This window comes from Arvicola amphibius, chromosome 1, assembly GCF_903992535.2.
Source record: "Arvicola amphibius chromosome 1, mArvAmp1.2, whole genome shotgun sequence".
NCBI lineage: Eukaryota > Metazoa > Chordata > Mammalia > Rodentia > Cricetidae > Arvicola > Arvicola amphibius.
Genome location: NC_052047.1, coordinates 92,850,122 through 92,873,438, shown reverse-complemented (window position 1 = coordinate 92,873,438; position 23,317 = coordinate 92,850,122). Strand labels below are relative to the sequence as shown.

Here is a 23,317-nt window from a genome sequence, read left to right as displayed (position 1 = left end):
AGTCCAACTTCAAAAGTTCCCATGGTTTCATCTAACAGTCTATTTATTTAAAAGTCTAAAGTGCAAAGTCTCTAAAATCAAAAGCAAAAAGCAAATCACACACTTTTACATACAATACATACATTATCATTCCAAAATGTAGGGAAGGGAGCATAGCGAGGAAATACTGGATCAAAGTAAGACTAAAAACCAGATGGTCAAACTCCAAACTCTACAGCTCCCTGTCTGACGTCAGCTCTTCAGATTTCCAGCCCCATTCAGGTCTGTTGATTGCAACACATTTCTTTCTCTTGGCCTGGCTCCACTCCCCGTTAGCAGCTCTCCTCGGCAAGTATCCCATGGTTCTGGCATATCCAACATCTTGGAGTCTCCAAGGCAATCCAGGCCTCACCTTCACAGCTTCAAGCAATGGTTTCTCTAGGCCTCCATTCAGGAACACCCCTGACACACATCTAGCCTTGGAGGTTTGTTTACTTTAGTCTCAGGAACAAATTCTATAACCCCTTTCTTCTATCCTTAAATTCAGAAACAAGTGGCCGAAGCTTCCAAGTTCAGCTGCCTGCTGGGGCTAGAACATGGCCCCTCATTCATTCAATTACATCTTTCTGTCCTTCACGGCCCAAACTGGCTGTACTAAAACTGGATCTCTAGACCTGGTTGACTCAGAGACCCACAGCCTCTGCCTTTCCAGTACTGGGATTCAAGCTGTGCACCACCACGCTGGGCTCTCAGTTTTTCTTTAGTTCTTTTTCACAAGATGGAAACTTAGCTGGTGGGGTCTTTGCCCTGAGGTTATCACTCCTTTATTCCATTTCTGTTTATCTCCTCGAACACAGGATTTAGTTTTATTCCACTTTTTGGTGTTCCTTTACTCCTTAAATTTTACAATTTGTAATTCACCCTGTTCAGCCTGCTCCTTTTTATTATAAATCTTCATTAGAGGTACCATTAATATCCAAAAAAGAGTCTATTAGACTATTTAGAGATTTCCTCTGATAATGTAATTAATATAAAACTCTTCACTTTTGCCTCAGGCAGACTCTTCAGACAAAGGCAAAAGTGGCCACTTTCTTCACCAAAATACCACAAGAGTGATCTTTAGGCAACAGACTAAAATTCTGTGAAATCTCTTGAGTGAGTCCCCTGAGGTTCAAATAACTTTCCTTAGTCACTGAGGCAAATTCCAGGCCAAAGATGCCAAGTTCTGCTGCTTATTGGTTCCTTCTTTTTAATTATATCTTCACCAACTTTCTTTTTTCGATGGTTACCTTCACTGTTTAAGCTTGGATATTCTGAAACTTGCTCTGTAGACCAGAGTGGCCTCAAAGTCAGAGACCTGCCAGTCTTCTGCTTTCCAAGTGCTGGTATTAAGGTGTGCACCACTACACCCAGTTCTAAGCTTTTCTTTAGTTTCTTTAGACAAATTGGAAATTTAGCTGGGTGGGATCTTGCCCTGAGGTCACCACTCTCTTTATTCTATTTCTTATCTGTTTATCTCCTTGTTCAGCTCACTCCTTTACATTATAAATCTTCATAAAAGTTTCCACTAATAACCACATGACAGAGTCTACACTAGGCTGTTTTTGAGATTTCCTCTGCCAACGGAATTAATTCAAAACTCTTCACTTTAGCCTCAGGCAGACTCTTGGAACAAGGGCAAAAAAGTAGCCCCATTCTTCACCAAAACATCACAAGAACTATCTCTAGCACTACCACATACCAAAATTCTCCTCCGCAAGCTTGTGAGCAAGGCCCCACAGCTCATCAAATCACACTCAGTACCACTCTCTTCCAAGCCCCTATTAGTATGGCCCATTGAGCACCATTTAAAGAGTTTAACTGCTTTTTTAATCCTCAGCCCCAAGGTTCATATTCCTTCAAACAAAGCATGGTTTGGGTTGTCAAGGCAATACTCCACTGCTGGTACCAACTGGTCTTAGCCAGGGCTTCTACTGTTGTGACAAAACACCACGACCAAAGTCAGTTGGGAAAGAAAGGGTTTATTTGGCTTACGTTTCCACATAGCTGTTCATCACTGAAGGAAGTCAGGTTTAGAAACTCAACAGGGCAGAATCCAGGAGATAGGAGCTGATGCAGAGGCCATGGATAGGTGCTGCTTACTGGCTTGCTTCCCATTGTCTTGCTCACCCTACTTTCTCATAAAACCCAGCACCAACACCCCAGGCATGTCACCTCCCACCATGGTCTGGGCCCTCCCCTACTGATCACTAATTGAGAAAATGCCTTTGAGCTGGATCTCATGGGGACATTTCATTAACTGAGGGTCCTTCCTCTCTGATGACTCTCGCTTGTGTCAAATTGACATACAAAACCAGCCAGTAGTATTCTTAATCTAGTCATTTAAATATTTTACATTATAACATTCACTTATTCATTTGCAGGCATGCACACGTGTACATTCGTATGTCATAGTACACATGTGGAGGACATCATAGGACAACTTGTGCAAGTCAGGGGTCAAAAAGGTCATCAGACTTGACAGCAAAGCACCTTAACTCATAAGGCCATATTGATGAAGGCCTCTTTTTTTTAAATCAACCATGAAGGAGGAGGAAGGGGAACCCAAAAAACAGAATACGGACTGTGACAGATGAATCTAATTGTATTTCAGAATATATCATAAACTCTCTAAGGAGGAACAGACAAAATGATGCCCTACAAAATTTTGAAAATATTGTTTTGACTACAAATGACTCATAACTGTACATAAAGACTATACTGTAGTTGATAAGGGATTGGGTCTTTTGACAAGACAGAAATGAACAATTCTAAAACTATTTTAAGCACAGACTACATCAAACAATGTACTACAAATTTGCTGGAGAAAGAGGGTACATATAAGCAACAGGGTAAGCCAGAATGAATCTAGAATGTAAATATAGATTACAGAGATCAGTATGGAATCAGCTAAAAGTACTAACCTAACATATACATATACAGAAATAACTATAGTGTACACACATATAAACATATGGGTTATAATCCATAAATACATTTTCTAGTTATTTCTACTGAATGAGCTGAAGATCAATCACACACCAGTGGTATTCAGTCCCTAGATCTTAGTTTTAATTATCATTCTCCAACAAAAGAAATCAAATAAAAATGGCTGATTCCAGCATTGAGTCTACAAATACATAAAACTGCAGCATATTGGGGGCTGGAGAGATGGCTCACCGGTTAAGAATTCTGGCTGTTCTTCTAGAGGACCCGGGTTCAATTCCCAGCACTCACATGACAGCTAACAACTGTCTATAATTCTAGTTTCTGGGGATCTGATACCTTCACACCAATCCACATAAAATAAAGTTATATACTACAAAAGCATTTGTTCAACTATGTTCATAGCAGCATTATTTGTAATAGCCAGAACCTGGAAATAACCTAGATGCCCTTCAGTGGAAGAATGGATGAAGAAACTGTGGAATATATACATATTAGAATACTACTCAGCAATAAAAAACAATGACATCTTGAATTTTGCAGGCAAATGGATGGAAATAGAAAACACTATTCTAAGTGAGGTAACCCAGAACCAAAAAGATGAACATGGGATGTACTCACTCATAATCGGTTTTTAGCCATAATTAAAGGACATCGAGCCTATAATTCGTAATCCTTGAGAAGACAATAAGAAGATGAACCCAAATAAAAACATACAGTTATCCTCCTGGATGTTGGAAGTAGATAAGATTGCTGGGCATAAATTGGGAACTCGGGGGTGGGGTGGGATGGGGGCAAGGAAAGATGGGGAGAGAAAAGCATGAAGGGGAGGACGGGGAGAGCTTGGGGGAATGGGATGCTTGGGATATAGGAAGGGTGGACATGGGAGCAGGGAAGCATATATCTTAAGTAAGGGAGCCATCTGAGGGCTGTCAAGAGACTTGACTCTAGAGGGGTTCCCGGGTTTCCAGGGAGAGGCCCCCAGCTAGTTCCTTGGGCAGCTGAGGAGAGGGAGCCGAAAAAGGCCAGATCCTATAACCATACTCAATGAATATCTTGCATATCACCATAGAACCTTCACCTGGCGATGGATGGAGATAGAAACAGAGCCCCACATAGAAGCACCGGATTGAGCTCCCAAGGTCCTGATGAGGAGCAGAAGGAGAGAGAACATGAGAAAGAAAGTCAGAACCGTGAGGGATGCGTTCACCCACTGAGACGGCGGAACAGAACTAACGGGAGATCACCAAGTCCAGTTGGAATGGGACTGATGGAACATCCGACCAAACCGGACTCTCTGAATGTGGCTGACGGTGGAGGCTGACCGAGAAGCCAAGGACAATGGCGATGGGCTTGGTCTCTACGACAAGGACGGGTTCTGTGTGAGCCTTGTCAATTTGGTTGCTCACCTTCCTGGACCTGGAGGGAGTTGGGAGGACCTTGGACTCAACATAGTGTAGGGAACCCTGATGGCTCTTTGGCCTGGAGAGGGAGGGAGTGGGGGTATGGGTGGACGGGAGGGGAGGGAAGGGGGAGGAGGAAGGGAGGAGATGGAAATTTTTAATAAAAAATAAAAAAAATAAAATTAAAAAAGAAGAAAAAAAATTAAAATGAAAAATACTGCAGCATATTTATGGGGTCTCAAAGTAAAATAAAGTAATCGAGAAAAAAAAGGTCAAAAAGACATGGAAGCCTATCTAGACAAAACTATTTAAAACAACAATAATAATATTATATAAGATTATGACCCAAAGTACAAAATATCCCTAAATCCATATAGACACAAATGGATCAATGAATGAATTAATTAATGATGAGAAAGAAGAGCTAAATTTCCCCCAAACAATAACTGTTATAATTATAATTATGCTGACCTGCTCTGTCATCTGGGTACCCTGTCCCTTTAAGAGACAAGCTCTGATCACTCATAATCTCCCCCTTTCGGCCAAGGGAGTCTCCATTCTTTCATCCTTCCTTCTTTGTCCATTCTTCTTCTGAAGAGGCAGCCTTCTCCCTTCTTTTCTCACCCCTTCCTCTCTCTCTGTCCCTCTAGCTCCCCGCCCCCCACATATCCCTTACTTCCCAGACCCTCCCAATACCCACTTAAAAAAACTCTCCATAACCAAGCTCTCTCTGCATGGCATATCTGCCTGTCTCCTACCCTCTGTGGGACATGCCAGGGTCACCAGAGCTATAAATCTTTCATTGGTGCCTTGAGATTTACGATTTTAGGCAAGAGTGACCCTGGCAGGCCCCAATGCAGATGGGAGAAGATGTGGAGGGTGGGAAATAAGACAGACCTGCCATGCAGAGAGAGCTTGGGTATGAAGAGTTTATTTAGTGGGTATGGGGAGGGTATGGGAAAGTAGGGTATGAGAGGGTAGGGAGTATGGGGGGAAGAAAAAGAGGAGGGGACAAAGGGGGGGGAGAAGGGGAAAGGGAACAGAGACTGCCTTTTCTGAAGAACAGAGAAGGGGAGATGATGCAAAATCAGCTTGTCTTGGTGGAAAGGGAGATATTGGGAGTGGGTGGAGCTTGTCTCTTTAAGGGACAGGGTGCCGAGATAACCAGACAGGTCATCATAATCATAACAATAATAGCAACAAAACTGCAAGGGTTAGAGGTTTAGTTCCATTGGTAGGGCACTGGACTAGCATGTACAAAATCCTGGGTTCAAGCCCCAGCACTATGGAGGGAAAATAATACTTTATATAGAGATTCATCCCATCAAGGAAATGAAGCTTAATTCCCATCTTTTAAATGTAAACCACCAGTAAGATTTGCATTACCACACATTCTATCAAAAGGAGACAAAACTTCTGACAGGGGGTTAGGAATGTAGCTCATAGACCAAGCTCCCTTAGCACTATGCCATCCACTTTGCACATTGAGTTACTGTCCTGTTAGCGAAGGGAAGAGAGGAAGCAAGCTTGTACAGAGTGGCCCAAGTGGAGTGCCCTTGGCAAGCAGGCAGTGTCAGCATGAGATGCGCCTTATGCGAACTAGGTAAAACACTGCAGAAAATTCTGTTTGGACAATGACTTGGATTAGGATTTTAATTAAAAACAAACAAACAAAAACACTATTTCAAGAAGTTAACATTCAGGGTTAGAAGATTTAGAATTAGAAGAGCTACAATCCTGGCTTTGCTGGTTATAATTTGGATTATACTTTAGGCAAGCTACTTAAACTTTCTATAGTTCAGGTCCAATAACCATGAAACAAGAATAAACATTTAGCTAAACTAATCTTTGTGGGATTCAATGGAATTATGATTATACTTTGAATTCTATAAAACAATAAATACAGGTGATGTATAATCATTTATGTACTGAAGGAGCTGCTATAAATTTAGTTAAATCTCCAAAGTATTATTTTAAGAAGATTTGCAGTGAGATGGCTCAGTGGGCAAAAGCAATTGCCATATAAGCTTGGTCAATCATGGGAACCCACATAGAGGTGGAAAGAGAAAACCAAGTCCACAAAGTTGTCCATTGACATGCATGCACCATGGCATACTCACAATCTCAAACATACATACAAACAGATGCAAACACATGAATACACAAACACACTTAATGACAATAACTAAAACAAGGGTTCAGCCAAGCACACGGCTTCACACTTGCAACTCCAGGACTAGCTAGGCTAAAACAAGAGGCCAGTGAGTTCAAAACTAACTTAGGCTATGGAGTAGACTCTAGAGAGATGGGGGAGTTTCAAAACCCAATCTAAATTGGTTGAAGTTCCAATAATTAATTAGTTCCCTTACATCAATTTGTGAATTTTACCAAAGGGACCTTTTAGTTTTGTACTAACTAGACCATCAACTATCAGACTTTCTTCCTTTCCTGACAAGAAGGCTACTTGAAGAAAATGGCTCAGTTTTTAATGAATGCCTCAGCCTCTGTTCGTTTTTTCATTGAAGACAGAGTGGTTTCTGTGCCTCATCTACTTACTAAACTTTAAAGTAGGCATGAAAAACTTCCGAATAGACAAGTGCTGTGATCACAAAGGTCTTCCATAATCCTTGTAAGTTTTTGATTTTACTTAAGAGTTGGGACTCTGTGAGCTGGGTCTGTGTCAGCCATCTGTAACAAACACTCTCCAATGACACCACACCCTACATCTGCTGACACAAAGTATACTTTTACTTGTAAATAATAAGCTAGCTTATTACTTTTAACAGTAACAGTAGGAAACTGTGATTTTGGGTTTTGCTGACCACTAAGAGAAAAACCAAAACTATATGGTTCTTGTTAGAAATGGATTAAAAGTTAAGAACAGAACCATCTTAATAATTAAGCTAAATTTATGAGGCCAAATCTCAAAAGTACCTATCACCAAGATGGGCCAAGCCTGTGTCAAGGAGATTACATTATCAAACTTTAGTAATGCAAAGCACATCCCTTACACCAAAGAGAATAAACGATAACATGGAAACATGGGTTCAGGTTGCTTTGTTCTAATGGAAAAGCGGTTACATGAACTTTTATATTCACAGACCAAAAGCATCTTATACATGAAGACAGTTTCCAAACATATTGGTGGAAACAACAGATATTTGGATTACAACAAGATGGAAAAGGCTGAGGTAGAGGTTTTATATGCTAACTGATAATATTCTTAGCTTTGGGTTGCTGGAAACTAGCAGTCTATTATGTTAACAGACCCCAAAACTTTGTTCCCAATAGCTAAAAGGATGTTAGCTGAGATACAGATATGGTGGATTGAGAGATGAATATTATTAGAAAAGACTAAAATTCTAGTCCCAGGAGATTCAACACCCTCTTCCAGCCTTCTCAGACAACAGGGATACATGCAGTATTCAAATATACCTACAGACAAAACACCCATATGCATAAAATAAGAAAAGAGTCATTTAAAAAGACAAAAGTAAGTTGGTCATGGAAGTAGAAATTATATAATAAAGAATTTTTTCTACATACCAGTTAAACAACAAAAAGCCTCAAAGGCATAATAGTTCAAGTGTAACACATAGGATGGTGTTTAAAGCAACCAGAGTAATGAGATCTAAGCAGCTACACCTTATGACAAGTGTACTATTATCAGTGAAATATAAGGCAAGTGTTATGGCATGGACAGTTACACTCATCCTCACTTGAAGGCAGCTCAATACACCTGATGTGATGGCACAGGCCTATAATTCTAGCACCTAGGAAATGGAAAGAGTGAATCAGAGGGCAAGGTCCTAAATAAAACCATGTCTCAAAAAAAATAGCTAAATGCTATTAATGTCTACTCTGCTAAGTGTTAGAATGATGATACGGTAGAATAAGAAAAAACAAGGACATCAGAGTCAGACAGAAATTAGTTCAAACAAATAACCTAGTTAGTTTCTTATGTAACTAACCTTAGATAGGTCAACTTCTCTGAATCCAAGCAAAACTTTTGGGACTAATGTGAGAGTTAAAGTTGTGTTTTAAGTTTTAATTACTGTGCTTAAGACATCTTAAAAAGAAAATGCCTTCATCCTGTTAGCCCCCACTTGCCCAAGGACAGATAAACCTGTAAGCCCCACTTGTGCAAGGGCAGATAACTCCCTGGAATGCTGGGGCTGTTGTTGATGTAAGGTAACAAGCCACATGTTTTCACTTCTGTAAACACTATTGGTTGCCCCAACTGCACAGGATGTGCTTAGTCACTTGTAGCTGAGAGGTACTTAGGCAGGAAGTACATCAGGATGGATGCTTGCACCTGACTGGACATAGAAAGCACGTAGCCTTTATAAACACTGGGACTAAGGTGATTGCCATTCCATGGGAATCCTGGGTATGAACCTGGGCAGTGTCCATCATCCTGCTCAGTATATAATAAAGTTTGCTTCAAATTTGGCCCAAAAAATGTGGCAGTGGTCTTATTCTAGCCCAGTGGGATTAACAGTAAGTTTATGTGTGACCTCTAACAACAGATGAATAATGTAAGTCAAGCATCTGGCACATGAACTAAACCACAGCACTCCATCACCAGTAGTTTTCTTCCACCCCCCTCTCCAGCAAAGACTTCGACTCAGTGGAGTGTTGTTTACATTTCACAGGCTGTCCCTGGGGAAAGAGGTCAGGCTGGTAGCACAGGCTGCTGCCCAGTACAGTTGAGGTCTTGACCATCGTATGCAGTAATAAAAATGTGAGCAATATCACACCATCTCTTCCCATCCCACTCCTGCTTCACTTTCTCAAAAGTGAAACACTCCTGCTTATTGGGCTTTTTTTTTAAATCTGTTTCTTATCTATCTCCCCTAACAATACAAGCACTATAAAGGCAAGTACTCTGGTTCATGGTGTACTGCAAATATAAAGTCTTCTCAAAAGTAAAGACAATGAAAAGTATTTTAAAAATAAAAAGATTAGGAGCTGGAGATATGACTCAATGGGTAAGAGAAGTTACCGCTCTTGAGGACCCAGGGTTTGGTTCCCACCACCAACACAGTGGCTTACAACCATTTTTTACTCCAGTTCTAGGGGATCCAATCTCCTCTTCTGCCCAGAGAGGGCACCAGGCATGCATGTGGTGTACATACATACATACAGGCAAAACACTCACACATATAAATATTTTCATTTTAAAAAAGATTAGTCTGAATAGAACACTAGTAGCATTGTCCCTGTTGTTTTATTTCCTTTTCCAGACCAAAAAAAAAGTACATACTCTAAGTAATTTTCAAATGCTGAAATTAAAACAGCAATCTACTCGGCATCACCTAGAACAATTAATTACAATAAAGGGGCTGACATGACAGTACATGCCTTTAATCACAGCACTCAGGAGGAATATCTGAGTTCCAGGCCAGCCTACTCTACATAACGGGAACCAGGCTAGCTAGAGCTACACAGTAGATCTTGTTCTCAAAAGAAAAAAAAAGTCAGAATTAAACAAAAGGGTTGGTGACATGGACTAGAGGGCAGGGATGCTGGCCACCAAGCGTGCTGCCCTAAATTTAATCTCCAAGTGAGGGAAGAGGAGAACTGGCTTCCTCAAGTTGTCCTCTGACCTCCACAGGCACACCATGGTACATGCTACATATATACCCCACAAATACAAATTACATAAATAAGTATGTCAATAAATAAATGTAAAATAAGTAAATAAAGTACAAACATTTCCATATAAAAGATAATATTCATAGATGTCTAGATGGAACACGATCCAAGGCAGAAATCTTACCATCCTTAATAGGAGAAGTACTTATTTTAGAATTATAGAAAAGGAAACAAATGCTATCACTTATTACCATATTTTTATTTTACTATTTTAGCTTACATGCACAGTCCCACATACCTTGCCTTCGTAAACTTTACCTGTATGAAGTAACATCTGCAAACATTCTACAGAGTTGTGATAAGCTGCTTCGTGAATTGGCATCCATCCCCTGTTATCAGCAACATCTACACTTCGACCTTTTTTGAGCAGTTTCCTTAAAATTTTTACGTTGCCTTCTCTGGCAGCAAGTCCAACTGTAGAGCATGTGCTTGAGTAAGCCTCTGTAAAATCCATCCTTTTGATTAGTCTATAAAACAAGGCAGAAAGACAGTTCTAGTCAGTAAAACATCACTGAACTAGACATCAGCACATCACAGTGGGCCTGTCTTAGCATCTCCCATGGAAAATAGGAGAATCTGTCATGCCACAAACAGCCTCTGCTAGAGCCCACCCCAGATGTCTCTCTCGCAAGTCAGTTCCTAGCAATATCATTTAAAATATCAAGGTAGTTTTTACTGTTCAATCCCCCCCCCCTCTAGAAATGTCAGATCTTCCTATGGGCTCCCTATTCACACCACACCAAAACACAGAGACTGCACTATTAACCACCACTTGTAAATCCCACTTTACTGCCTCCGTATGAAACAGTTAAACCCAAAAAGCCTTTTAAGATAAAAAGAAAGACTGAATAGTGTCTACTGAGAAAAGCAAGGATAAGTAGGGGTCCTCGTTTTCCTACTCTTGTTGGTCCTTTCCAGAAGGGGATAAACACTCGGAGCTCAATCCTTCAAAGTGTCTCACTGAATGAATACAGCAAAGGCAACAACCAGTGCGAGCCAGCCAGCCCAACGTCATACACAAGATCACTCCCTCATCATAGTCACCGCCCTTCAAAGCTCATTTCATGTTCTCTGGCAACCAAAGTTCCACACAGATCTCCACACAGGACTCTCACAAACCATCAACATATGTTGGGCTGAGATTCAGGATTCTCAGGCAAACAGCTCCTAAGAAGTAACCTTCTCAGTACCATTCCCATTCCACATTTGATTTCTCCTAATGGCCGTTGGGGGAGGACGCTTGTCTGAAAATGCCAACATATCTAGTCCAATACTAATTAAAACTTTCTAGAACCATATTCTAAGTAATTTACCCAAAAAAAAGTTTGAAGAAAGAGGTTAAAAACAAGCATAAAATAATTCCAGTAAACTTACACATGGTCACCTTCAAAATAAAACTGTAACAGTTGAAGTTGATTCTATACTATGCCAAAAAGCTAATACAGCTATGAATTAATATAATTAGGTAGAAAGGACCATTACAGTAAGTGAAGATATTTATAAACTAACATTCAATTGCTCAACTAGCAGTAATTTTTTTAAGCACAAGCTAAATGATCAGCAGTGAGGACTATACACTCACACAGATCCTATCTCAAACTGCTTACAGCCTCACAGGAATGATAGCTATATGTGGTCCAACACAGAAAATATAAAGTGTCATGAAAGCAGAACAGATTGAAAGTCATGTAAATAGAGAAGAATCTGTGTCTACTTGTTGAGGGATGTGAGCTGTGACATATTTAACAGGGAATATTTCTAAATGGGCAGAAGAGCATTACTAGTCAGAAATGGAAAAACCAGAAACAAAAAAAAAAAGAAGGTGTATAAGCAAAGGAAAGGGACAATGAGGAAGATGAGCATGTCACTTTGGAAGAATGATTAAAGAAACAAAAACCAGTAGAAAAATAAGATTACAGAGATGGCTTAGGCCAAACTGTAGGACACTAAGTGCTAACCTATGCTTTTCGGAACCATACTAACTTCTTGAAAAAATAATTACAAGTAAAAGAAAACAAATAACACACTAATGATTTATACACGTGTTCATTTAAATAAAAGAAAACTTATTTCTATCTTGAAAACATACACACAGGGACTCAACTATAAAAATAAAGAATATTTGAGTCAAAACAGGTAGATATGAGTCCCTGTTCAACATTTACTGGTTTCCCTCTTAGCTACAGTGTTATAATAACCTGAAAAAAACAACATAGATTAGTGATATATCTGAGCTCCTCTAGGAATCTACCGCAAGAGCAGCAGCCCCCCCCACCTCTAATGGCAACTCCGACTGGACTCTTCCAAAGACATGTCTTGTCACAACTACCTAGGCTCTAGCAACTCCAGGACACATAACTGAGATAATTATGGAACTTTGGATATAGGATATTTGATGTTGCAATTTTTAATAATTTTCAAAGCTTCTAAAGACATGTATAAGAATTCAATGTTAAGAACCTTTGCCTGGAATATATGCTTTAAAAACCCCTACAGTTTAAGAGAGTTGTTTTGTTTCCTCACTACTGAAGTCACTGTAACATCAGTTATGGCAACATTAGCTTGTTTTTCAATGAGATGCCAACGGAAGACATAAAACAAAAACTCATTCTGGTCTTTGGGGTGCGGAGTGTGAGTGTTTATGTGAGTATCACTTAATTTTCAGTGTTTGAGCAATTTAAATACATGACACATTATAATCTAAAGAATACAAAGTACACAGTGCAAAGGAAAACTAAGAGAACAGGTTTTCCAATAGTCCAATAGTCACCTGAGATTCTACAGATTTTCCTACTAGAGCTTTTAAGATAAATTTTAAGATGCCCTGCTATAGCTCTGCAAGAATAAAGCTACCTGGAACAGGAGGCAAAAAAACAAAAACAAAAACAAACTTAAGCATTGAATCTAGATAAAAGGACCCTCCTCAACAATCCAAGTTAAGTACAGTAAACAATATACATCATCCTCCAAGTTCCCCATTATCAAACAAAACAGTACCCATTCATCTGAGAAAGGGACTTTACACAGCATTGTAAATACCAATGGTGGAGTTTAAGTAACAGGACAGCACAACTGCCCTTCTCAGAGATGCAGAGAACCTTAAATATGAACACGACTGTTCTTGGCAATTTGATACGTAAGCAGCTTCCACTAGAATCTAGTTGCTCTTTCACAGGCATAAAACTACTGCTATAAAATTTCTGCTTCTTATACGAATTACCCTTGTGGGTTCTGCTATGCAGGTGGCTGTTATATGTGGGCAGCTAGCCAATTTTCAAGTCACAACAAAATGCCTACGTGCCAGGTGTGGTGCCCGCATGCGTGTCCTATAAGACAGCAGCATCAGTCACGCCTTTTCTCTTTTACCCACTCTGGGGGGGGGGGGGGGGGTGGAGAAAGCTCCAACCTTAGTGTCACTAGTCTCTGAAGAGTTGTGGGTAATGTAGTTCTCCCAACCCGCCCCGCCCCTCGACTTTCCTAGGCTGCAGAAAAGATCTGCGGTTTCATAGAAGCTCTGAAAAGGATCCGGGAGACTGCAACCCCAGTGTGCTTTGCGCCTCACTCGTGGCCAGCGCCTGCGCTGCCTTGAGCAGTCGGTTACTGGCGTCAGCAGCAGTCCTGCTCTCAGGCCGTGTTAGCAGCCAGGGTTCAAAAAAATGTGGGTGTTTGGTTACGGGTCCCTCATCTGGAAGGTGGACTTCCCCTACCAGGACAAGCTGGTTGGTTACATCACAAACTACAGCCGGCGCTTCTGGCAAGGCAGCACTGACCACCGCGGGGTTCCCGGCAAGGTAAGTAGCCAGCGCCGATGGCCCACCTATTGGGCAGAGCATTAGGGGGGTATAATGCTTTCAGCAACCTCCTAGACCACCTGCCCACTACTCTCTCCAGAGCGTGGACACCCTGAACTCGCTTCAGAAGCCTGCCGTTAGTTTCTTAGGCAGAAGGCACGGGTATAGGCCCACAAGCTCGCACAAGGCTGCAGTGGCCCTTGTCTTGGCAACCTCTAACCACAGAAATTAATAAAGATTAATTTTCATGTCACCTCATAACATGTAAATTCGTTGATATGTCTGCATTATGCAAGGCTTTTACTGGTTTGAATTTATGTGAGCCTGTGAATGTCTAAGGTATCTTTCCAATGTTTTAATTTAAAAACACTAAGATTATAAAAGAACTAATTTCCAAGGTTATTTCCACTTTTTATGCCCACGGTGATTACTTTAACTGGGAGGTATAAGCAAAGTTATGTGAGGTTTGCAGTTTGTTATGAGTAATACAATGCAAAATCTACATTACTTTAATGGTTCCTCCTCCATAGTTTTCTTGGATTATTAATGTGAAATACAAATCGTTTTATCTGTTTTTCAGTTTGTCAATATGGGTTCAGAGAACTAGAAGCAGCTCACTGTTTATCAAACCAGCTTTGCATTGGCTGTAAACAACTAATCTGTGAAAGAAAAAAGAAAACAAGTATGAAGTAACTAATAACTTGTTCGGTTAACTTCTGACCTTTGAAGGACTACATTTTGAACGCTTCTATGTTCTCTAAAATACTCTTAAAATTCACTTACTCTACGAGTCTGTAATCCCACAGAGGATCACAAGTTTAAGACCTGGACCTCAAACTCAGAAATTATAAAGTGACTGGGGCTATAGCCTAGTAGTAGAGCCCTTGCCTAGCACCTGTGAAGCTCTGAGTTCAATTCCCAGCACCATTTTAAAAAAATAATCTAAAGTACAATATTCTGAAATGCCAAAAGCCAGTCATCAGAAGAGATTCTTGCAAAGGGAAAGATCAAGGTTCTGAAATAATTTGTACCTACCCAAAAGACTTGAAATCATGAAAAACATCTGAGTTAGAGCCACTTAACTTGAGTTTGTCAATTAAGAAATAAGGTAGACTTACTTTCGTGGCCTATTGAAACCCAGAAAGAGAGCAAATGTTTATTTACAGGCCAACAGAAACATCATAACCAAAGACTTCCCAAGACTATCATAAAACTATTCGAGGCATTAAAGAATTAAACCAAAGAAAATGCCTTTTGGGTATAAACACTAAGGTAGGTTTTCATTTTAATGGCCAAGCATTAAGCGGGCATGTATGTGGTTATGACTGAATATTTTACTACTTAAGATCAACCAAAATATATGTTTCTTACATAAAACATCAAGGTATGTGTATTGCCAGGCAGACTGTGGGTGAGAAATTGTCTAATCAATGCACTAGTTCTTTAAAAGTTCATGTTTTTATGCTCTGTGTATCACTTTAAAAGTAAGGCTAGAGGTCAGGGAGAGACTGGGGCATGCCATTAATCCCAGCACTTGAGAGAAAGAAGCAAGTGGTTCTCTGTGAGTTTGAGGGCAGCCTGGTCTACATAGTTGAGTTCTAGAACAGCCAGAGCTACATAGTGAGACCCTGTCTTGGGGCCGGGGGGGGGGGAGGTGTCTATCAAACTTTAAAAGGAGAAGATACACTTTAATAAATAAGGCCAGTGATGTGGCTCATCAAGTAAAGGACAGAACTGTGTCCTACAAGGTGTCCTCTGACCTCCACATACAAGCTGTGGCACAGTGCACACGTAAAGTAAATAAATCTACAAAAATAGAAAGGGGAGAAGAGATCTATAAAATCCGCTGTTTCTTTGTGCTTAAACTTACTGAGTCTTGGGAAAAGAAACCTAGGGCAGGGAGCTGCATCGACTAAGAGTTTTACACCGTTTATTAAAAGAAAAAAAATCCATCCTAGAAAATTAAAGGAAATATTTAGTATAGATATGTTCCAAGTATAGTATTATGTTAAAGAAATAGACAAAAATGTCATACCTTGACTTCACTTTTTTTTTTTTTACATTTATCTAAATGTTAACCATCTGGACAAGAATACAATCAGCGACAGAACTATTCAGCAACTTAGACCAGCTCGGGTATCACTCAGGTACTTACAGGAAGGCAGATACACAGATATATAAGGTTTACTTCCACATAATGCAGCAGAGAAAATAGTATGTTGATTTCTTTCTAAGTTTTTGTTTGTCAGTTTGTTTTTAGAGACAGAGTCTAACTATGTATTCCTGGTTGGTCTGGAAGTCACTATGTAGATCAAGCTGACTTCAAATTCAAGAGATTCAACTTCCTCTGCTTCTTAGATAGCTGAGATTAAAGGCCTGTGCCACCATACCTGGTTCCTAATTTACTTAAGCATATATTTATCACAAAACTGATTATTTCTCAACAAAGTAAAAAAATTGACTTAAAGAGATATTTTCTCCAAAATACATCATAACTGCAAAGCAGGAAGCTTGTTTTATCTTGTTTTGCTTGATATAGGATCCTATATAGCCCAGGCTGGTTTTGAATTTGCTGTATAGCGAACATGACCATGAATTCCTGAGACTCCTGCCTCTATCTCCAAAATCCTCTGAGTACAAGTGTAAACCACCACAACTGGCAAAGGGATCATTTTAATGAGAAAACTGTGAACATTTACTAAATCCTTAGCTTTTCTAGATTAAAAGTATTCCTTACCACCCAATAAAAATACCAATCATGACTTATTAATAAAGCATCTTCAGATCACATCCAGCTGGAAAGACCTCTTCTTGGCTAATGGTGATGCACAGTTGTAATCACTAAACTGAGGAGGCTGAGACAAGAGGACTGTCACTTTGAGGCCAACCTGGGAGACACAGCAAGTTCCTGGCTTGTCTCAAAAATGAAGACAGGAGAAAGGAGGGGTGCACCTTGTAGCTCAGTTCATACTAATCCCTGCTGCCATAGAAACTGGGGTGTGGGAGAACCTCACTCCTATATTCAAGAGATAGAAGTGGGAAGATCAGAAGTTAACTCTAGATCATCCTCAGCTACATAGTAAGTACCAGGCTAGGCTGGGCTACACAAGACCCTGTCTTAAAAAAAAATAGACCTCTTTAGGGAAACCCACAGAAACAGCTTACCTGAGATAATGGGAGCTCACTGACTCTGAAGACTGACAGCTGGGGAACCTGCATAGGACCAATCGAGGCATTCTCAATGTGGGGGACAGTTGTGTGGCTTTGGCAGTCCCTGGGGCCACTGGCAGTGGGAGCAGGATTTATCCCTAATGCATGAACTGGCTTTTGGGAGCCCATTTCCTATGGAGGGACACCTTGCTCAGCCTGGATGTAGGAGGAGTGGCTTGGTCCTGCCTCACCTGGTATGTCAGACTTTGTGACTCTATGGGAGGCCTTACCCCTTCTGAGGAATGAATGGGGAGGGGGGTGACTGTGATTGGTATATAAAATGAAAAAAACTTTTAAATAAAAAAAATCCCTTTCTTCAGTTTCATTGCTCCCTTATCAAAGAAAGCATTTACAAACATACACTATTTTCCAAAAAATGCTGAAACTTGGAGTGACAGGTGGGAAGGAATGGGGTTTATACTTTAACAAAGCACTTTTGGTTTTATTCTGAAAAATATCTTGAAAGATTTAAAGCCACAAAGCTATTCTAGGCTTTCAGTGGAATAAGAGAAAGCAAAACAAAGGGCAAGCAGAAAAATCTCTTAGACAACTGAGTGACAGAAAAAAGTCAAATTGCTGTGAACTAACTCTGAAGTTAGAGCTTGCAGAGAACCCAAGTCCAGTTCCCAGCATGCACAGTGAGGATCACACAGTTGTAACTCCAGATCCCAGAGGATTTTCTTTTGAGCTAACAGCCACGCCCCAAACATAGAAACAGACATACGGTTTTAAAATATTCACTTATTTAGAGTGGGAGTAGTGTACATACTCTTAATAGACATAATCTTAGAAGACAAAACCATCAAGAACTGGATGAGCTGGGCAGCAGGGGAGTTCTGCAGGCATATCTCATTCCGCAGTCCATTTCTTCCTCCTTCCATCCCATACAGTTTGCCAACCTAATATTCCCAAAAATACTTGTTCTGTCATGCCAGTCAGCTGCCGCCAAGTGCTACAGGCTTCAGTCTCTAATTCCCCACATCCCAGCAGCCTGTTTTCACTCTCGCACTAACTTCAGCTCTGCCTTTTTAAACAGCCCAAGGCCCCAAATAGGCACGTGTCTACTTCTGCTGCCAACACCACGAGCTCTCCGTTCCCCAAACTCTGCTCTCTGGCTCTACAAATCTGGCTCCATGCCATATCTAATCATCTTTTTGGATCATCTCTCTTACATGGGATGCTACAAGCAGCAGTCTGGGAACACTGAGACAGAAAGATCACCAGGAATTCAAGGCAAGCCTGGGTACATACTGAGTTCTAGGCCAGCCCAGGCTACAGACTGAAAACTATCTCAAAAGAATAATTGATTAATTAATTAAAGTTAGTTAAAATGCACTTAGGATGGTCTAGTCCTGACAGATAGTCTGTCTCATATAAGAACAGGTTAAAAGAAAAATAGACCAATTCTCAGCCAGGCATGGTGGTGCATATCTATAGTCCTAGCACTTCACAGAAAGAAGCAGGAGAAGCCAGAGTTGAAAGCAAGCCTTAGCTACAAAGCACGTTTGAGGCCACTCTGGGCTATATGAGACCTAGTCTCAAAAATAAATACATAAATAAAAACAATGTCAGTTCTGGTATTAGCCTCTCAATGACTCAGTGTACATTCATTTATGAAGGTCTAAAAACAGCTATCTTGAAGCACCTTTTAGCATAAATACAAAGGTAAAGGTACCTCATAGCTATGAGAGAAAATCACTCATTCAATCATACCTGAGACCCAAATATTGCCTAGTAGTGCTTCTGAAAACATGAACCAATAGTTTCACTAAGCATGCTATTACAAATACCTATTATCAGGTTCCAGACCTATAGAATCAGATCTAGTAGGGGTGTGGCCCAGCAATGCTTTAATTCATTCCCTAAGTAAAATCCTTCTTATAACAGGTATAGTAAAACTTTATTCTATGACTAGTTGCTAATGTTTAGTAATTTAATGAACTTTAATTCAGAAAAAAAAATATTTTCTACCTTTTTTAAAACAGCCTGGAAGAGTTGTGACTCTTGTTGAAGATCCTGGGGTATGGTATGCTTATTTTTACATAGTATTAAATAAAATATGAGATGTCTGCATTTTAATAATCAGTGAGATTTTATTGGTCATGACAGAAAATTTGAATTAAACTAAGTCTAGAAGTCTTTTCTGTATTTGGTTTTTGCTTGTTTGGCTTGGGGGGGTTGTTTGTTAGCTTGTTGGGTTTTGTTTTTTGATTTTGTTCTTTATCTTTTTGGTTTATTTATTGATTTATTTGGTTGTTTTGGTTTTTAGAAACAGGGTTTATCTGTGTAACCCTCACTGTCCTGGAACTAGCTCTTGTAGACCAGGCTGGCCTTGAACTCAGAGATCCGCCTGCCTTTGCCTCCTGAGTGCTGGGATTAAAGGCCTGCGCCACTACTGGCTGCTTCCTTGTATTTGTTGTAGTGGGTTTTTCAGTGTTTGTGTAAAGTGAGTCTAGAGAGAAAGTTAAAATCAGAAGATACAGTAACAACAAAATACAGCCAAGTGATATGTAATCTCCTTTTTAGTTCTTCTAAGTGAGTCTGGTGACTGAGGATTTTGTGATCCTCTTTCATATTAAAGTGAACAGACTCCCCACAGCCAGATTATGACTAAGAATTAATTAGAATTCTTATAGTTCTGTTGAAATTTGCCTGGAATCTATTATTTTTCAACAACAACCAAAAAAAACCCTAAAAATTTCTTAACTGATTTTATAAACAGCACTTGTTATTATCAGACAAATTTGAAGTACTCAAAACTTTTAATGGACGATGCCCACTTTCTTTACACTTTAAACTTGGGAAGAAATGTATACAAAACAAAACTCCAGCAGCATCAGGAGTATCACCTGCCAAGCAAGGCAGAAGGATCAAAAGTTCAAGGCCAGCCTTGTTCAAAAAGCTAGTCCTTATCTGAAAATTAAAATAATAATAATAAAAACCATTAGTAACTCTATATATAATCTGTACTATAAAATCTTCCAGAGATTTATAGTGGGAGAGGCATCTAAAAGTACCTTATCCTCAAACAAGTAACTGTAACTTCTAGACAACAAATGGCACTTTGCTTCCACAGAATTTCTTAATGACCAGCAAACACTTGGTATTAGCTTAAAATAAGACCTTATGTACAAATTTGATAAAATAGGCCTGTCATTCTGTGCTTGATACAAGTCAATTACTTATTCAGAATAAAGGTTTTAAATGCTGTTTTCCTTAATTGTTTCCCATCTACCCCTTTGAGGCACTTGGGAACAAAATTCCATTGACTTCTAAGACTACAAAATATCCTAGGTCATAATGTATCTTCCTCTACTTTGATAGCCTTATAAATACAAAACAGTGATTCTTTCCATTTTTCAACAGGGCAGTGTATGGGGTGTTGCTTACAAACTACCAGTCGGAAAAGAAGAGGAAGTAAAGACATACCTTGACTTCAGAGAGAAAGGAGGCTACAGAACTACAACAGTCATTTTTTATCCAAAAGATCCTACAAGAAAACCATTCAGTGTTTTGCTCTACATTGGAACGTGCGACAATCCTAACTACCTTGGTCCTGCGCCTCTGGAAGACATAGCTGAACAAATTTTTAATGCAGCTGGTCCAAGTGGAAGAAATACAGAATATCTTTTTGAACTTGCCAATTCCATTAGAAAACTTGTGCCAGAAGATGCAGACGAGCATCTCTTCTCTCTGGAGAGATTAGTAAAGGAACGTTTAGAAGGCAAATAGACTTCAGTAGCCACAGCCACCAGCTCCTCCATCCAGACAGAGCTGTTAGCCCTCAGAAAATAACTTCAGTACAAGAGAGCAGTACGATTTGGACATTCTTACTTGAAGACCTTAGTATTCACTGTTATAATTAGAGTATCATCTAAATTTACTATTTATTTACAAGTGTCCTAAAACATGTTCAGAAGATTTGCATACAGAGGAAGGAGTTGAAGTTAAACAAGTGATTTTTTAACTAAATGACATATGGACATTTGTTCATTAGAAATACAGGTTTCAAGTCACTTCCTGTTTTTATCAGAGTAACCATGGTTTATAGTTTATATGCTTAAAATAATGTTATTAGAAATATATGGTAATAGATAAGGTTCCAGCACTTACTGTTAATTTCCTTGTTATTTCAGATTAAATGAAAGTCAAATTTAGGCCAGAAGAAATTGGGTTTGTTAACATAAAACTTTCCTTGGAATTATAATGTGTTATCTTTTCCTTTGGGGGGCAAAGGGCATTTTATTAGAAAACAGTCTAGCACAAATTATGTAAATCACATCCACTAATGATAATGTCATTTACTTTGTATTTATCTCATAATGAAACTGGAAAAAAAGGTTTTCTGATAATTACCAATTAGTGGAAACATAACGAAAATGGTGTTTGAAATAGGTTTTACAATTATAATTTCTCAAAGAAGTGTCATTTCCTGATTATACTATGTATATTTTGTCACCTAAGAGTATCAACTATTAATGCGGCTACTTAACTAGGAAGCTAATTTTTAAATTATTGACTCTTAAAATTAGCCTTGATTTTAGATAATTGGATGATTTCTTTAATATAAGGGCTCTAGAATCAACACTAAAAGACTTTCCGTTTCAGGGTGAGTCTCCTGTGAGGCTTACTAAGAACTCATCAGATATCCAGTGTGGTGGCTCACACCTATTTTCCTAGCACTTGGGAAGTTAAAAAGGAAGAGTACACTGAGTTCAAGGCCAGTCTATACCTCAGAGTCAGACCCTGTCTCAGAAGAATGAGCCAGGCACAATGGCTCACACCTGTAACCCAATAACCCAATACTCTGGAAGCTTAAATAGAAGGCTCCACAAGAGTTCAGGGCCAGCCTGGGCTACAGAGTAAGCCCTTGTCTCAAAAAAAGCAAACAAAGCTTCTCAACTAATACAGAAATATTTCACATGAAAAATAAAGTTGCCCTGTATTAATAATTTTTATGCTTATTAATGTTTATTAATTAGCCCCTTAGCAATTTACTCAGATAACATTTTAAGTATTTTCTAATATTTAAGATTTTTAATTTTCCAGGCAGTATTTCGCATATCTGGTACTATGAAGGTTACTAGCATTTAGTAATATCTAATAACATGATATGATGCAGTTTACATAGGGGACATATTCTCAGTTTTTAAGAACTGCTCTAAGCTTGTTTCTATCATTTGCAGCCATTTGCAAACATAACAAACACAGAAATCTCAATCTCTCTAAAGCACACAATACCAAAGTGTATCTCTCTAAAGCACACAATACTACAGTGTATCTCTCTAAAGCACACAATACCACAGTGTATCTCTCTAAAGCACACAATACTACAGTGTACCTAAAAGTACAGAACCTAGCCTTTTCACTACCCAGCATCTTTTCTCTGAGATAAAGAGATTAGCATGTTTATATAAAGGTGTTCAAGTTAATTTTGACAGCTCTGTGTCTGTTCCCACCAATATAATGACAAGATTGATAAGCTTCAGCCCCAAATCAGGTCAATTCAATTACCATTCGACAAACAAATCAATTAGGGTACAAAATACCAAAAGGAATTAACTCTGAATTTCTCTTTGTGCCTTTTTAGGCCTTTAGTTAGAAGTGAAGCTAAGCCAAGCAGTGGTGGTGCGTGCGCGCGCGCGCGCACACACACACACACACACACACACACACGTTTAATCCCAGCATGGGGTGGGGGGGACAAAGATCTGAGTTCAAAGCCAGCCCATTCTACAGCGTGAGTTCCACAACAGCAAGGGCTACACAGAGAAACCCTGTTGGGGGTGGAAGGATGGGGGAGTTGGGCTAGAAAATACATTAACACGTGTGCTATATCATCAGCATCATAAATATTTACAGGAATGCCAGGAAAGAAATATTCATTGTCATCAGGCTGGGAAGAAAACTAAATGAAATGAAAAAAGTAAGTATCACCAAAAGCAGAAGGTGGGGTTTGTAGTCTCTAACATGAGAACCATCACTCTGACATACTGTCTTGAGAATAATTCTCTTTACAGCTCTCAGACCCAATTTAAAAATGTTCTACATCATTCTGCCCTAATTGCATACACAGACTCAGGCTCTTATGCCTCATGGTAGAAATAATAGCTAGACATTAACAAAAGTATGAGCATAAGCACTGCACTTAGAAAAGAAACTATCCTGTCGGGCTTGGTTTGGCTTGGTTTTGCTTTTGAGGCATGGTCTTGATGTTTAGTGGGGCTGACCTGAAATTCAATCCTACCTCAGCCTTTGATCTGTTGGGATTATAAGCATATGCCAACTTGT

General features: G+C 39.5%; 2 protein-coding genes across 5 annotated transcripts in view; one reads left to right on the top strand and one right to left on the bottom strand.

Annotated features, from left to right (window-relative positions):
• The window catches only part of Asb3 (ankyrin repeat and SOCS box containing 3), a 104,954-nt gene that overhangs the window by 65,504 nt on the left and 16,133 nt on the right, over nucleotides 1-23,317 (bottom strand). For both annotated transcript variants that reach the window (XM_038316869.1, XM_038316878.1), the window contains exon 2: nucleotides 10,284-10,492. In XM_038316869.1, coding sequence (XP_038172797.1) covers nucleotides 10,284-10,479 — 196 coding nt within the window. In that variant the 5' untranslated portion in view covers nucleotides 10,480-10,492. The remainder of the gene's footprint in view (nucleotides 1-10,283; nucleotides 10,493-23,317) is intronic.
• On the top strand, nucleotides 13,520-21,978 carry Chac2 (ChaC glutathione specific gamma-glutamylcyclotransferase 2). 3 transcript variants are annotated; one of them, XM_038316900.1, is made up of 3 exons: nucleotides 13,522-13,816; nucleotides 19,012-19,047; nucleotides 20,393-21,978. In XM_038316900.1, exons 1-3 carry the CDS (start codon nucleotides 13,682-13,684, stop codon nucleotides 20,756-20,758), a joined length of 537 nt encoding a protein of 178 aa, XP_038172828.1. In that variant the 5' UTR covers nucleotides 13,522-13,681; the 3' UTR covers nucleotides 20,759-21,978. The 3 variants fall into 3 exon arrangements, with proteins under 3 accessions (XP_038172837.1, XP_038172828.1, XP_038172847.1); XM_038316919.1 differs by having other exon boundaries at nucleotides 13,718-13,816; nucleotides 19,012-19,052; XM_038316909.1 differs by lacking the exon at nucleotides 19,012-19,047 and having other exon boundaries at nucleotides 13,520-13,816.

Excerpts from the sequence above, each read along its gene's own strand:
- Chac2 (XM_038316900.1), top strand. The coding sequence starts at position 13,682 with ATGTGGGTGTTTGGTTACGGGTCCCTCATCTGGAAGGTGGACTTCCCC. Across the intron at positions 13,817-19,011 it reads ACCGCGGGGTTCCCGGCAAG|CCTGGAAGAGTTGTGACTCT; the intron begins GTAAGTAGCCAG and ends TTTTTAAAACAG. Across the intron at positions 19,048-20,392 it reads CTCTTGTTGAAGATCCTGGG|GGCAGTGTATGGGGTGTTGC; the intron begins GTATGGTATGCT and ends ATTTTTCAACAG.